This window comes from Ascidiella aspersa, chromosome 8 (assembly GCF_963924565.1).
Source record: "Ascidiella aspersa chromosome 8, kaAscAspe10.2, whole genome shotgun sequence".
NCBI lineage: Eukaryota > Metazoa > Chordata > Ascidiacea > Phlebobranchia > Ascidiidae > Ascidiella > Ascidiella aspersa.
The window spans coordinates 2,914,505-2,932,011 of NC_139454.1; the positions used below are offsets into that span (position 1 = coordinate 2,914,505).

The 17,507-nt window shown below is 36.2% G+C and overlaps 1 protein-coding gene across 1 annotated transcript; it reads left to right on the top strand.

Annotated features, from left to right (window-relative positions):
• Positions 1-590: 590 nt before the first annotated feature.
• LOC146135163 (ubiquitin carboxyl-terminal hydrolase 38-like) lies at positions 591-16,457 on the top strand. Its single transcript, XM_083395181.1, has 15 exons — positions 591-1,157; positions 1,370-1,487; positions 2,036-2,168; positions 2,954-3,189; positions 4,527-4,649; positions 5,197-5,337; positions 7,042-7,244; positions 7,733-7,901; positions 9,354-9,426; positions 9,812-9,885; positions 10,873-11,188; positions 11,984-12,201; positions 12,977-13,124; positions 13,709-14,091; positions 15,037-16,457. The coding sequence occupies exons 1-15, from the start codon at positions 643-645 to the stop codon at positions 15,190-15,192; spliced, it is 3,006 nt and encodes a 1,001-aa protein (XP_083251307.1). The 5' UTR covers positions 591-642; the 3' UTR covers positions 15,193-16,457.
• The last annotated feature ends 1,050 nt before the right edge of the window (positions 16,458-17,507 follow it).

Genomic DNA, 17,507 nt, shown 5'->3' on the forward strand with positions numbered 1-17,507 from the left:
AGTCTTTACATTAACCCGTAACAGCAGACGTTACGTTGATACGACAAAACAAGGTTATACAAATAGTTAATTTAACTGGTTTGCTAGTTCCCTCGAGGTGAATTTTCGGGTGTTTCCCCTTTGGGACTTATATATATATATCTACGTTGTTCATTAGTAAAGCCTATGTTGTTCTTTTAAACTTTTCAAAGGCTTTTTCGCTTTTGCTCTTGGATCAGCCTCTGGTCTAATCATGTGGTTGGTAGCAAGGATGGAAGTCATTAGTCAACCACAGAGATTTAAGGTCTAACTCTAATGTTAGAAAGTGTGGCGCTGGTCTAGAATCCTACCACAGCATTTAAACAATTATAAAGCAATATATAATATTCTGGTAAGGCTGTCGGTTCGGGTGAGCGTGGGTCAAGTATTTTTGTTTAATTATATTGTTTAAAACCTAACCAAACCCTAGCCCACACCCTAAACCCAAATATTGTGAGTTGTGTTAGGATTCAGCGCCTAAAATGAGGTTTATTATACTAACACCGATGTTTGACAGGTTTCTCCGGTGTTTGAAGTTTAACTTTATTTGTATATTTTTCAGCGTGTAAATATTCTAAATAATTATAAACTTTAAACAAAAAACTGAAATGTAAGAAGTGAAAAATGGACAAACTCATAAGAGGAACGTTTAAATCAGAATACCCTGATGAAGTGAAGATAAGGGTTTTAAAAGGTATCAAAAAGTCTGGTATTAAGACATTGCCTGGCAGTACTTTGCAAGTCAAAAAGAATGTGACAAACACTTGCTTGCATTTTATAATTAGCGGCAATAAATTTGAGATGTCCCAATGTGTACAACTTCTGTCTCTATTCTTACCTCTATGCCAAGATGCGATTGATGATATTTTTACAACTAGCGATATTGAGGACCTGATACAAGGTATTTGGAAAGAACAACTAGAATCAAATGATTCCAACCACGAAAGAACAATAATGATGGTCATCGATGTAGCCATATATAGACGAGTTAAGGTTTTTGATCTGTTACTATCCTGTACTAAATCAGAGTCGTCCGTCAAAGTAGCAGCTTGCAAGTGTATTCAAACTGAAGCAATTCAACTGCTTCACAACAGCAAGGATCACCAAAGTTTTGGGGGAATCTGTCGTCTATTAACACTGTGAGTGCTCATTCGACTGTAGGAGTATTTTGTTTGTTTTCTAATACAAAATGGTGAAATGCACATAAGTAAACTTGTATAAGTACAAGTCTGTAGATGACATCACTAAACGTTGTTGTTTTATAACTTCAAATACACCAACAGCAGTTTTAGCTATTTAATATTCTTTTTCTTTTTTTACAATTAACAAAATCATAATTTATTTTTCTCAGCTATCCAGAATGCGTTCCTCACAAATCAAGGGGCTTTGCTCTTTGCATTCTCTCAATTCATGCGATGAGCGATTTTCCATTCAATGAAAATATCAACAATGTTTCTACATATATTAAGGTAATTTATGTTGTCAAGGCATTATTAATGTATATATAATATATATACTTATGAGTTCCAAACTATATATATATGGAAAAGTAAAAATGGAAAATATTAATTATTCTTTTTTGCAAAGGTTTTTAATCTAATTTACAGATTATAGTAGTATATATCTTTACTTATATTATAAGATGATGATTGATGAAGTATCATAAATATTTCATCTTGATTTTAATTTATTTTTTGGATGTAGAAATACATATATTTATAATTGTTTTTATATGTTACAGTTTAAAAATTTTGTCACTAAAGTAGTATTAGCAGTTTTATTTGGTGTCACCACATCGTAAATTGCTATTTATTTTATTCACTGTCATGTATGTAGTTCTAATTTGGCCTTCAATTATTTTTTATATATACCAAGGATGTATGATAATAACAAATCTAAGCCGATACTCGATGCCAAGCGGTAGTATTGGAACTTATCTGAAAACTCAACTCACACTAAGTTTGTTTTTAAACACAATTTTTGTATTTATCCCATTTTCTTTCTTTTTCAAATGCAGGACGTTGGTGACATCGCAGGTCTTCTTCAATACATTTGGAAAATAGAACCGGCAACACTAATTCCATCTCTGAGAGAGATTTTCAATATTATTTCTTCGGACCAGAACGCAACTGAGCCTTCAAACGCCTTAGGTATATTTTGGGCAGCGCGTTTTTATTAAATCACCATAAAAAAAAAACAACAAAAAACTTGAGTTATTTAATCACAACGTTCCCTTTATTTAGTTAATCAATTTGCTACATTATTGTGTTTTTAACATATAAATTATCGATCAAGGTAAACCTTTAAATAGCTACCTTGATGTCTTAGATCACAGTTCCAATTTTACTTTTAATTGTTTTTTCTTTCTTTACCATTTAATATTATTTTAAAAAATGTACGACCACAGTTTGTTGTTTGTGTTTCTAGTACATAGCTTGAAAATTTTTCTAATTTACAATCCCTCAATGAAAGATGATTTAAAAAAATTGTAAACCTTTATTTTATCAGTTCCTTATATTTTTGAATTACATTGGTGGTTTACATCACCAAACTTTTTGTAGTTGGTCGAATAACTGAAAAAATTGGCTAACGCATCCGGCTAACTGTAGTGATCAAAGGTCACAGGCCCAAAATAAAATTTCTATTGGCATATTTGACTTAATATTTATTTAACTCAGAAAACAGACACAATTATTTACCAAAATATGATCGTTGAGTTTGACATTTCATTAAAATTTATTAATAACTTCATTTTTTTATTAATAACCACATTTTTGGGAATATCCCGCTGGCCAAAAGAAATAAACTGGCGAGCTGAATTTGGCCGCGGCCCATTGTTTGGTGACCCCCGGTCTAGTTAAATAGATAATTTACCATCCATTTAATACATATTTTGCTTATCAATTTAGCTGTCTGCACTTATTTATCTTTTCAGGATGTCTTGTTGAGTTCATCCCAGTTGATCTGACCAACACGGTGGTCCACCAACTGGTCAACGACCCCACAATCACTGATTCCGGAATGTACTACGCCCTCACCCGCATGTTGATGTGGCTCGCCTGGCCGACAGCTATCCAGGCCCACATTTGGATCCTGCAATTCTTCCAGGAACTCTCAAACCTGGGCAAGTTTTCTATGCTCATGGACGTGACTGTTAAAACTTGTAGACAGGTGTGTGATTTTGTTATTACTATTTACTTTCTAATTACATTTATTTGTGACACAGATATACCACCTTTTTTATTGTTGAATTTCACTTAATTTTCTTTTTTTTATTTCGGTATACTATGCACGCAATCTGTAATGTAGCTAGATATTGTAGCTTAAATTTTTCTTATTCTTTTTCTATTTTTACCAATAATTTATTCTTCTACTCTTTTTACCAACTATATATGTAACCTAATTGAAGTATAGAATTATCGTTTTTAAATCTTTAATTCATCAAATATCGTGGACACTTTGTTTTGTACACATCTCTTAAAAACAATACACCAAAACAGGTATTTAATGTAGCTCTTTTTTAAATGAGATTATCGGATTTTAATAACTTGAACTATTTAAGTTTTTCACAAATTTTTTTCTCTAGTTAAATCACAGTAAAATATACAGTAACAGACTTACCGAAAAATACAATGTATATCTTTCTATAAACATTGAGGAAATGTATATTTAAAGTATGTGGTGGTGACGTGTCAAGCAGTAAATATTTGCCAAGCTGTTAATATTCAAAGGTATATTCCTAATGGGGATTCCCCTGGGAAAAGTAGTTGACTCTGCTTAATGCTTGGCTAAACCAAACAAATTCGTCAGCGTCATAGGACTATGAGCAAATCTCCAATTTTAAAATCACAAACGCGCCCATAATGTGACTCACGTTTTTGTAAAAATTTAGCCAATCAGTTTTTGTTGTCAACATTATTGAATGTTTTTCAACACGTTGTCAACAACAAAAAATCTTTTCCTGCATGGAGTGCATGTATCGTATAGTTAGGCCTATTTTTAATTTCAAAATACCCTAGTTTTATCTCTAATTACCAGTCGTTTCACTTGTTATAATAAGATGCGTAAAGTATACACAATTAAAATTTAACGGCCCGCAGAGACTTTATGAGTTCGACTGAGACCTTTCAAAGTTAGAATTATGTCGCCCAACTCCGATTTAATTCAACTTGTTACCAAGCTGTTAAACCAAACCTTGTTTGACTGAACCCGATTTTACGTAAAATGTTGTCTTAAACCTTGACTTGTTGCTATCCTAACTAACACATAACTTTTGTATCCAACCTAGGTCTTCGTGTGCCTTTGCATTACAGCTATGAGACTTTTATTCTTGCTTGCCAAAAAATTAAACCGAATGTTTTTATTAACATATTGTAATGGTTCCTGTACTTCAACTAAATAACATAGAAGCCCTAATGACATATTGTAATGATTTAACTATATTTTCACAATTTCGTAAGAAATTATTCTTGTACTTTAACGAAGTAACACCGAACCCTTGTATCCAGGTCTTTCTGTGTCTTCGCTACCCAGCTATGAGGGGTCCAGCGATGGGGGTTTTGGTTCATATGCTGATCAGCTACCGAGCCTCACCCGACGTATTCCACGTAATCGTTCCTGGCATTCCCGACGTAAGAAAATTGTTTTTGTTGTTTTTTTGGAAAAAAAATCCTATCGCGCTTTTTTAATTACGTCTGATTGAGTTAGATTCGCTGTCAAAAGTCAGGTCAGTGTTCTTTAATTTTAAATTTTCATATACATATATGTATAATTTATTTGTCACTTAAAACCGTCGTATATGGTAGAGGTCAGTGTTGTAAACCAGTCATTTTGAAATCACTTAAGTCCTACTTATAGTCATTTGCAAAATACCTAACTCCAATCGGATTAATTTGTCCAAAAGTCGTGTGTAAAGTGCAGTTAAGCCACATCTTTGGCTTATGTCGTTACAACACTGGTACTGTTTTTTTTGTATTGATAACCATTTTTTTCCTTTCCAAAGTTAGGAGCATAGTCAAATACTAACGAAATATTTTCCCTCGGGTGACGACATCTTGTGGCCAAAAGGCTTGACCCTTGACCTCAAGCATCTTTGCTACTTAGCTTAAAAATAACCGGAGTCCGACTCCGAATTCGCAGCCCTGGTAACAACCGTTACTAAATCCATATTTTTTGCAGATGATCTTGCTACTTGAGAACGAAAACAACCCTGAGGTTAACGGCCCATTCCTGAAGCAGCTTAGTAACCTGTGCTTTTGCATGATGTACTTGCACACTGGGTTCCCTGAACTGTATACACCGCTTCTCAAAGCTCTGAAGGTAATAGATACCTGATATTTGTTTATTTGTCGCTAAAAGTGCGAACTCAGTAGCGATGTATCAACGAAAAATCACGAAATGGCTGTATTCACCCAGTAATTTCTACCACGGATAAGACCCAAAATCGCCCGAAAAACACCTAAACCTGACGGAATAACACCTAAACCTGTATGGAGAGGATATGGGACATTCGGGGAGCATCAGTCTGGTTTTCAATTTCGGCTTTATTTCGACTCTTAGGTGTTAATCGTATTTTGGTCTTTTTCTCAACTGTGTTTTATTCCGAAATTGATGTTTTTCCAATATAAGTATTTTTGCTTGAATTCAAAATAACTTCTTTGTGCCTCAGTCGTAAACTGAAGCAAAATGAATGAAACAATACGATTTACTGTCTGTTTAATTGATCGTTACAGATTTTAGAAATTGAGAATCGACTTTTCGCAAACTGGCGTAGATTAACATCACAATTTTGCATTTTAACCATAATGGATTCCTACACTTTTTACACTTCCTAAAACTCTTACACAATGGTAATGTAATTTCATTTTGTCCAATTCCAGATGTTTCGATAGTTATCGTCTATTTTAATACGGTATATTTTTTGATAAACAACAAAAACCGAAAATTCGAAACCGAAATTTTCAATTCGGACAAGTCAACTTTTTAAGGATTTTAATTTTAATTTAAATTTATTTATACTCGAAATTCTTAATTGTGCTACAATCTAAGTAGACAGTCAATTGTGCAAAGTTTTAACTTCAAGAATAACACCCGTGAAAACAAATCTGCTTGAAACCACCTTTCTGAAAGACTATAGTGAGAAATTTTCAACTGGAAACTCCCAAACGAACCTAACACCTTTCTTTCAACAACTTCCGCCACCGCCTTGCTTTGTATCGCAAAGTTTAGGAAACTTCAAGCGCGTGATTTTAGCAGTAACGTTATGATTTTGTAGGGCCTGTACAATTAATAAGGACATCACATTTTGAGCACGGTTGGTTGTGAATAGGTCACAACCTGTTTGTTTTCTACATATACATATATATCTTTATTTATTGGCACAGCGGCTACCGAACACAAATCAAAATACGTAAGCAAAGAAAAAACATGTTTTTTTGACAATGGGCGAAGGACCACTGTACCAAAGACCTAATTAAATGACCTATGTTAGGAAAGCTTGAATATTAAGTAGAATTCTCTATTACAAATCTTTACCTCTTCACTGTCGGTAAGGGGTAAATTTGAGGGTAATTCATTTAAAATGGGCCAATAATACACCGAAAGGCCATCGCAGACTCACCGAGTCTGTCGATCAATAATACAAGCAAGTCAGGCTAAAAAAACAACTAGCATGCAGTGAGGTTCGAACTCACGACCTCCGGTCAAGCCGGGGCCGTCGCTCTACCAACTGAGCTACACAGGCTCAGAGAGGAGCGAGTCGAGAAACGCATATGTGTGTGCATCTTTCATCTTTTATTTATAGGGGCCAATGTCTAAAAAATGCCCCAAATAGTAAAGGCAGGTATAAAATATGGAAAACTAGAGAACCATAGAACTATAGCTAAAAAAATAAAAGCACTGGTAAAAAAGAGGCAAATCAGTCAAACGAAAAATACTCATGGACTCTTATCGATAGATCCTATTGCATTAGAAACATCCAAACTATCTCCACTTCAATATGAACACCGTCGTGTAAACTCGCAGAATTTTCCTCGTCCGACGCGCAAAGAAATCGCCACCGCACTTCACTACAGCTCGTGGAGCGAAAGGACAGAGTCGAGTTTTTACGAGCTAGAAGCTCATCAGCTCAACACAAGGTCTACAGACACCGACTATGCCGGCTTGGTAAACCTCGGAAACACGTGCTACATGAACAGCGTCGTACAGGCAATTTTCATGGCCGAGGAGTAAGTGGTTTTGTTGTCCTTTGTTGTCTTACACTGATGGACGATTAGGACGAAATGTGGTTAAAGTTTATATTTTCGTTTTGTTGTACTTTGTTGTCTTACACTGTTGGACGAAGTTCAGATTCTTACGGAACTTTGGTGCTACTCACATAATTTACTTGCTATTTCAGTTGACACAATGGTAGATATGTGTCTTTACCAAAAGTCCCCTCAGAACTCAGAACTCAGACAAAACATTTAACCCCGCTAAAGACCTATGCCTTATTTCTTTTAGAATTCCTGTCAAAATGTACATTAAACTCCCTTTTATTTTCAAAACAAAATTCGCAATCACAGCTCGCAACTCCAGCAATCTTTTGTTTTTATCTACTGAAAAACTTCCCCCGTCCTAAGAAACTCTATGCAGTCCACATTCCACAGTCCCCGGTCCACCACATTCCGCAGCAATGTCTCCACAAAAATAACATCATTCCGCCTTTTATCTCCAGGTTCCGCTTCGCCGTTTTAAAGCTGGCGCGCTGTCTACCGGCCACTTCATTGACGCGTCTCCTAGAGAAGACATTCGGACACCTTCTCCTCACCAAGAGGATCGCCCATGAGCCCAGGGACCTTGTGGAGCACTCAAGACCCTCCTGGTTTGTCTCTGGAGCCCAACAGGTTATAACACATTACGTGTAATTACCTTCAGGTTAAGAGCCCAAAGACTTAAGTCAAGTCTATACATTTTAAAACAGTGACTCAAATGCACTTAACTCTAGTCATTTTGACGCAAAGAATGAAGTCAATGCACTTAACTCTAGTCATTTTGACGCAAAGAATGAAGTCAATGCACTTAAGTCTAGTCATTTTGACCAAAAGACTCAAGTCAATGCACTTAAGTCTAGTCATTTTGACGCAAAGAATGAAGTCAATGCACTTAACTCTAGTCATTTTGACCAAAAGACTCAAGTCAATGCACTTAAGTCTAGTCATTGTGACGCAAAGAATGAAGTCAATGCACTTAACTCTAGTCATTTTGACCAAAAGACTCAAGTCAATGCACTTAACTCTAGTCATTTTGACGCAAAGAATGAAGTCAATGCACTTAACTCTAGTCATTTTGACCAAAAGACTCAAGTCAATGCACTTAACTCTAGTCATTTTGACGCAAAGAATGAAGTCAATGCACTTAACTCTAGTCATTTTGACGCAAAGAATGAAGTCAATGCACTTAACTCTAGTTATTTTGACCAAAAGACTCAAGTCAATGCACTTAACTCTAGTCATTTTGACCAAAAGACTCAAGTCAATGCACTTAACTCTAGTCATTTTGACCAAAAGACTCAAGTCAATGCACTTAAGTCTAGTCATTTTGACGCAAAGAATGAAGTCAATGCACTTAAGTCTAGTCATTTTGACGCAAAGAATGAAGTCAATGCACTTAAGTCTAGTCATTTTGACGCAAAGAATGAAGTCAATGCACTTAAGTCTAGTCATTTTGACGCAAAGAATGAAGTCAATGCACTTAAGTCTAGTCATTTTGACGCAAAGAATGAAGTCAATGCACTTAAGTCTAGTCATTTTGACGCAAAGAATGAAGTCAATGCACTTAAGTCTAGTCATTTTGACCAAAAGACTCAAGTCAAGTCGATACACAGAACAGTGACTTAAGTGAGTAACTTTTGGGAAGACCAATAACAAAAGAAAATGTTGGGACTATGGCGGAATAAACTCAACTTAACAGTGAAAGAAACGGTGGAGTTTTGGCTGAGGCGAGTAAATCGTCACTACCATTTGAAGAGTGATTAGCATTGAAATTTGAACTGTAGATTTGAAGAAGACTTTGTGGATTTGACGTTTGAATTACATGTTTAGACTAGAAGTAAAAAAAGGCGCAAGAAGAAATCGTGTATTTAAAGTTTAAATGTGGCGTTAAAGTAGAAACTGCGATTATTATTCTATTATATGCCGCAATCGTTGATCACTAACACTCGAAATGCAACAACGTTGTGAATTTTTCGTCAAAACTTGGTGCTAGATCAATTTTGTTTTACAAAATAGTGTTTATATTTATTTGCAGCAAAAACTTTGGGCACAACTCGTAACGTATTATCCTTATTTTATTTTCAGGATTGTTCTGAATATTTAAAGTTTCTACTCGACCAATTAAATGAAGAGGAAAAGCGTTTGCCACGTTTGACAGGTTGGTTTGTACAATTTACGTACTAAAATAAGCTGCATTTTCAGCAATTAACTTATAGGGTTCTCATATAACTCACCCATCCACAATACATGGTTTGAAAATATGCTATTCCACCTTTCCAATTTAAAGTTAGCAGCCATATCAGTTTTAAATTTGGTACTGCGCACCCGCACGTCGGGCTCGGGACCTGGTAGTTTTAAGTTTTCTTACTGGAGTTCCGAGTACGACTCCAGCATAACAAACCGGCCCCATCGAGTCCGCTATCCGACTCCGCAGCCCTCGTCTAAATTAATCATGGTTGAAATAACAATTTATGTCAATTGAAATAGATTTCTTCGAGAACTTAATATATTGTTAATATTATAACCTTAACTTCTCTGCGTAGAATCTGTTCAAAGTGATTGTCTACCAGTCAGCCCGCCAATGTCGCCGGAACCAATGGAAACAAACCAAGCACAGGTGGGAAAGTTTAACACTTTTTTTCTTGTCTGAAGTTCAAATTTAAACTGCGAACGATGCATTAACCAAACTAAAAAACTGATAAAAATTTGTTTTAACTGGAATGGTTGTTGAATTAGAGCTTGTTAAACGCTTACGAGTTAGTTAACAATTATTTAGTTGATTAACAATTATTTTGTTTAAAAATATGACTGTATCTGTTGCTGCTTTGAAACATCAATTTTCACATAAGCCTGTACCAACACATTTTGTTATTTTTGCCGTTAACTAATTATTTTTACTCGGGGCACCAATTTTACGATTTATCATTTCATAACAACAGAACTTTCGCGAATTATTTTTAGCGATATTGATCTGCCTTAGATGAACTAACTGCCTGGTTAAATCCGCAACAGTATCCAACTACTAAGTATTAAGAAATCGCACCTTAAACAGTTGTTGTTGAACTGTTATTTGTCGAGTCAAACTCTTTTAATAGAAGACACTATTAAATCGACTATACAATTTTAACTTTTTACAAATAGATTTAGTAAAAATGAACTGAAACAAATGGTTACTTAACTTCACACGACGAATTTAATCTTGGCAAGTCATTTAAAAATCAAGCAAAAATTTAAAACACCATTTTCATTTGAATGCTCGATGTATCTCAGATGGTAGAGGTCGTAAGTTCGAACCTCAACGCACACTAACTGTTTTTCTAGCCTGGCTTGCGTGAATATCCTTAATTGATCGGCTGATTCGGTTAGTCTGTTGAAGACTTACGGTGTAGGATATTTTTAAAGACTCACTCCCCTCTGAACTTTTGTAGCTCGGTTGGTAGTCGATGGTCCCGGTATGCCTGAAAGTCGTAAGTCCGAACCCCAAGGCTAGTTTTTTTTCTACCCTGGCTTGCATGGATATCCTTAATTGATCGACTGAGATTTCATGAATCTGTTGAAGACTTTTGTTGTACAATTTCCATTTACAACTTTAAACTTTTTCCAGCGGTCATCCAGTTCAGCCGCCAGCGCACTCATCTGCCCTTCGAACTACTTTCGTGGCCAATCACGCGCCGTCATCCAGTGCTCGGTGTGTAGCTCTCGCTCGTCCCGCGTGGAGGACTTTGTCGACATTTGCCTGCCGCTAGACGGTGTCGGTGAGCCCGCGAGAGTTCAGGTTTCGGCGAACGCGAGTGGAGGTCAAGCGAGTTCATCGGATGAGACGATGACGAGCAAACCGTGTGAATCTACTTCCGGTCAACCTCACGTCTCAGCTGCGCCCTCTACCGACGACCAGGAGGTTCCAGTGATGACGTCGCAAGGTTTGCGCGTGTTTTTGAGTGATTTAGAATTGTTCATATGCAAAGCGTTTAAAAATGATTCGGCGTCTCAAGTATTTTATTTGTTGGTCTTATTTGCACGGGTTCCCAAATTACGGAGATATTTTTACTGGCTTATTTCTTAACGATGATAAAGTAGAGTTGAAATTTATTTTTGATGCAATATTAACTAAATTTTCATTCAATTTTAGACTGAATGACCATTTATTAAAGCTCGCTAAAGTTGTTATTACATAGCTATTGATAGTTTCGTCTTTTAACGATAAATAATTGAGTTAACGAAGATTGACACAAAAATGCTATATCTGTCCCGTTTTCGTTAGATCTTCAGTAATCCAGCCCTGTGTGAAGAACGTTTGGTGACCCCGACTCCAATTTAAACCAATCCTTTGTGTTTCTTTTTGTTTTATAACTCGAATTTACCATCCTTAAATAAAAACCAGAATCTGAGCTAAATTGTTTTTGTATACTTGGCGTCGACAGAACATTGGTCGCGTATTCCCACGGCTGTGAGTTCGAATCGCTTCCATTTCTTTTAGGCCTATTTAGAATTATGATGAACCAGGTAAAATATTTCCCGAATCAGGTTCGCGACGAAATTTAGAAGTACACTTACATTATTGTATTGCAACATTTTGTGTGAATTGGAAGATAATTTCTCCAACCTTTTAAGTATATATTACAGGCAAAGTGGAATCACTAATTGTGCTTAAATATTTTTTATATCGTCCAATTGTTTAAAATGAAAAATAAACTCTACTTCACCAAACCTTGCAGCGGTTCCGATTCGTTCCTCGGGCGCCAGCGCCTTCGTCGACGATCCAGACGGTGCTTTCCCAGTTCAGGTGCAGGATGACGTCACCGACGAGCCAGATGACGTCACAAAGGTTCCGCGCAAGTCGCACAAGCTCGTCGATCTCATGACGTCATACTTACGTGACGAGCTGATGCAAGGAGACAACCAATATTTCTGCAACAACTGCAACCGTTTACAGGTAAATATGAGCAGGGTGTGACGTAATACTCGTCCGATAATATCGGATCGGAGCCGATACCCGATACCAAGTAGTAGTATCGGTACTCGTCCGATAATATCCGATCGGCGCCGATACCCGATGTCAAGTGGTAGTATCGGTACTCGTCCCCGATAGGAAATTAATATAGGAATATCAGCCTGAATTTGTGTTGGGAACCACTGATTTAATGTAGACCACAGGTCGTCAAACTGTATTTTATTTTTATTTTTGCGCTGTTAACTTAAAAGTGTGATTTTGTCGGTAATTATTCAATTAAACTAGTCTTCTCGATTTTCGATAATATTGAATCGCACACCATACTCGATGCCAAGTGGTATGCCAAAGTTTATCGTCCGTTGCTAGGGTGGTATCAGTGCCAACCAGATGCCAAATTATTTTAGGAATTTCAACCATGAATTGTGATCCAGCGAAGTGAATTCTACCTGAAATGTAAATTAATCTAAAAATAGTAGGTTAACGACTAAAAAACTTTTTAATGCGTTTCGGTAGAATGAAATTAAAAAAATAAGCAGGTTTTTGGTTTAATGAAATTCAAAATATACCTTAAACTTTTTATTTTTATATGTTTTTGACTTCTTATTAATTTTATTATTGCTATGTATTTTACTTTACTTATAGGAACTGACAATACCAGTATCGGCGAAATATATATTCCTTTAAAAAATGTATGATCCTGGTTTTATCAGGTTTTTTACCTTTTAATTTTTTTGTAAAATACTTTTTTGATCCTTAGAACGCAGTGAAGAAGACCGAAATGACGCGGCTTCCGACTTACCTCATCCTGACCCTTATGAGGTTCACCTACAACACGAGGGAACAAAGGAGAACAAAGATCCTTGATGACGTAGAAGTCGCCCTCGAAATCGATCTCCCTCTGCATAGTGAGTTATATGGGCCGAAAATTTATTGCTAGTATAAAACAAATGGTTCTACTTGGTGCTAATTTTGTTTGCCCAAAATGTGGGTAGTTGTTAAAAATGTTAGGTTGTGTACCTCTTTGTATCGAGACGAGCTTTTTAATCCGGTTTATTTATGGGTATTGCATATATTAATTCAGGTATTTCTACCACAGTTACTTTCTAAATCGAACATAAAAAATAATAATAAGTTTGTCTACATATTAGGATACTAGGATACGTAAGCGTCTAAAAAACAAAAACAAAAATGTGGTACAAGGGATAACTCTTTACTACTGGGCGTACAAACACGAAATAAAGATAATCAAAAAAGAAAAAGCGTGTGGTCCCGACGCAGCCACATGTAATCATGGATAAAGCAGAATATTTAATTCAGATTAGGTAAAGTATATAAACCATAAAAACGTCGAGTCACACCTAATATATATTATTGGAAGTATACGCACAAAATAGCGCACAAAGCAAAAACAAAAATTCATCAGCCGAACAAATCCACATGAAAAAAAAGAAAGTAAACAATTAACACAACTCTTACTTGATAATATCAGCAAACGAAACGGGAGGAGTCAGCCAAGGAAAGTACAAGCTCTGGGCGATCGTCGTCCACTCTGGGACTTCAGCGGAGAGCGGGCACTACTACTGCTACGCCAGGAGGCTCCGGAGAAGAGAGAGCAGTTCCTCATCCTCTTCTTCAGAGCAGGAGGACTCGTGGTGCCTCTTCAACGACTCCCACGTGTCCTTGACCACGTTCAGTAGCATCCAAGAGCTTTCTGGGAGGTTTCACCGGGACACTGCTTACGTGTTGATGTACAGGAAGAGCGGGGATGAGGATGTGGAGGACTTCGGTGTGAGCCAGGACTCGGATGGGAGGGAGCTGGTGAGCAAAGAAGTGCTCGCACAAGTTGCAGCCGACAACGCAAAGTTTATGATGGTAAGTTGATTTTTTTTTAATTTGAGCTAAAGTTTGTGAATTTAAGTTTAACTTTATTAGATGGAGTTTTAAATGTAGGTAAGTCTTTGATGGTAGGTAAAAATGTTGGGGTTCACTGTTGTAAGTTAATGTTAACTAGCTAATAAAGTTAAGTTTCTGATCGTTAGCTTAAATTTGTTATCGTGAGTTTAAGTTAGTGATTGTAAGTTGAAGTTCATATTGGTGTGCCAAAGTTTGGGATTTTGAGTTGAAGATGATGTTTGCGTTCGTTAGTTAGTGTTTGTGATTGTGAGTTAAAGTCTGTAAATGTGAGTTATATTGAAGTTTGTGGTTGTTAAATGTGATATGAAATTTGTGTTTCGGCTATAAAGTTGGCAAAGTGTTTAATTATAGATTAAAGTTTATGATGATAGGTTGAAGATAGTAAGTTGAGGTTCAAGTTAATGTTGACTTGAATTATTAGGTTGTTTATTGAAGTTTCTGAATGTTAGCAAAACAATTTGGTTGTGAGTTGAAATTTTATTGTGAGCTAAAGTTTACACAATGTTGAGGTAAAGTTGTTGAAAGCAAGTTTAAGTTCGTGATTGTAAATTGAAGTTCATATTGGTGCGCTTATGTTTGTGATTGGAATTTGAAGTTAATGTTCGTGAATTGTGATAGTGGATGAAAATTAATCATTGTGATGGTGAGATAAAGTGTTTACCAAAGCTTTGATGTGCTTTATTGTACTGTGAATATCAATTCAAGGCATCGACGTTACTTGGCAGTTTTTATTGTGGCTAATTGCAATCAAGTTACATGCTTCTTATATTAGAATCTAATGGCTTTACTTCTTATCGCTAAATATCGCGCTTCGCTATCGGAATAACACAGAAAATAAACGTCCACCCTTGCATTACTAAACTGTTCCGATAAAAATCATATCACCCGAAACCTTTCGAATAGGAAATGGAAAACGCAAAGAAAAGAAAAAAGGACCCCAGAGCCAAAACCAGTTCGAACATTATCGGATGGAGTGACGACACACCCCCTCCCCCGCCCCCCTCATGTGGGGGAGGGGGCGATGGGGGTCCCATGACGACTAACAGGATGGTGTTCTGATGAATCGTTCCGAACACTTTGTCTGTGATGAGTGTAACGGTTCTTATAGTTTTTTACAGTGGACCGTTAAATTTTGGGGGGGCGTCGACCACGGTAGGCAATTTTTTTTCTCCAAAAATAACGTCACAAATTGACGTCACCATCAAATAGAGTTCAGAAATGTGATTTAAGTAAAATAAAGTTTAAATACATTCAGTTCTAAAACGTTAAACCTTTTTCTTTGGAAAATTGATTACTTGTAACGTATTTTGCGCGTAAGCAAATGATGGTATATTTTTCGCTAGTGCCCCAATATGCAATATATATTGTTTTAGTTTGCGGAGCGTTTAAGTTTGTTTCTTGTTACATTTTGTTGTTTTGTTTTCACTTTGTTATTGTTTGCAAAATGCAAACCACGAAATCATTTCAACTTAAATCAACGAAGAAACTGATTTTTACTCATTTGTCACAAAAATTCAAACAGAACCTTATGAGTTTGTGCAGAATTTGGGCCAATCATAAGCAAAAATGTTGAAGCAAGACTATATAAAACTATGACGTTTTTAGATTTTGAGGAAAACAACCGGTTTTTGATAAGATATTGCCAGAGTTTCCTTAGTAGCTTGAAACTAACGATGCTGATCAATAATTATCTGACAAACATCGCTTTATGCTTATTACTACTATTACTATTCATCATAACGATATTCTAGCATGATAGCATGCTTGTCTAAAAATTCTTCGTTTTCTTTCTACTTGTTTTAGTGTGTGTATTGCTTTCATTCACATTTACTATTTTTAGTGTTCCATTATTTTTTTCTGATACCCCTTATCGGCTGCGATTGCAGAAGGCACTCAAATGTTGTGTCATATTTTTTGTTCCTGTGCTAATCCCTAAAAAGGTATCGTGAATATGCAACGAAAAAGCCTTTGCTAGTGTTTTAAAAAAATTCCAGTTCAATAAGTTCTGAAAAATAATTTAAGCCTCAAGTCCAACTTTCAATGAGATGCACTTGATTTTGCCGTTTTTTTACTTTAGCTTCAATGTTAAAAGTGGCTAGTTTGTTCATCGTTGTTGTTTGTTTTGGTTATCTATTTTCTAGTAGCGTTTTGTGAAAACAAGTTCTTGAAATAGGCGGCTTGACACTGTTCCATATTACTTTACTATTCGGCGACTTTCAATCGTTTGTCAAGGACGCTGAAAATCATATTTGTTAAAAAGTATTTGTCTTATTACAAAACCGACAGCCATCACAGACTTACCTCATCTGTCGATCAACAACGCAAGCAGGGCAGACTGGAAAAAAAAACTAGTGAGGTTCGAACTCACGACCTCCGTGATCTAGTCCCTCTGAAGATGCTTTTTGACCATCGATTACGCTTATGTTTGGGTTTATTATTAATATGTAAGCCGTAATCGTTAATCAAAAAGCAGCTTCAGAAGGGCTCGATCACAGTTATTGAACACATATGTGTGTCTTTCGTTCATGGTGGTATTTGTCGCATTGGTTTAATAGCTATATACACGCCAATTTTTAAAAGCTTAAGTAGCCTATATGCAGTGACGTGCGGTGACGTTCCTAGATGGTGAGGCACTAATTTTTTCAAGCCACGCTTTTGTTTAACAATCACAAAAACGGTATCGTACTAATAAAGATAAAAAAATTAGCGGCATGCTTTTGTGAGGCGCAGCCACAATGAAAAAATGTTTATAGAATGTTTAATGTTTACATTCTTTCATTGTGGCTGCGCCCCACACTTTCACGTTCATTACAAAAATGAAAATAAGAAACAGGGTAAGTACAAAAGGCGATATTTTTAAAGCACAGCCACCGGTAGCGTAGCCAGCCAAAAATTTAGGAAGGTTGGGTCTGGACAAAAAGTTTAAACTTTTGTTGTTTAGCTTTTGCTATTGTATGAACTGCGTATCGAACACAAATAAATACGCTAGCAAACCGTTTCGAGCAGCAACTTACTAAGTTTTAGTTAGCAATACTAAAAAATCATTCAGAGAGCAAAAACAAAATGACAAAAAAGTAAAACTACATCAATAAGTAGCCTATAGCAAATTTGATAATAACTAAATCGTTTATGACGTACCAGTTCATGACAATTGAAGTTCTGGCATGCCTGTGATCGACTTTTGTGGTACTGCAAAACAAATATTATTTAGAGTACACAATATTTATAAATTTTTAGGGGGTCATGGCCTCTGTTGCCCCCTGGCTGAGCCTATGACAGTCACATCCACTCCTTTTTTTACCAATCTCTCTGAAAGTTGCGTGTTATTTTTTTTGTCCAGTCGTCTGACGCAAACCTTTTAAATGGGAAACAGA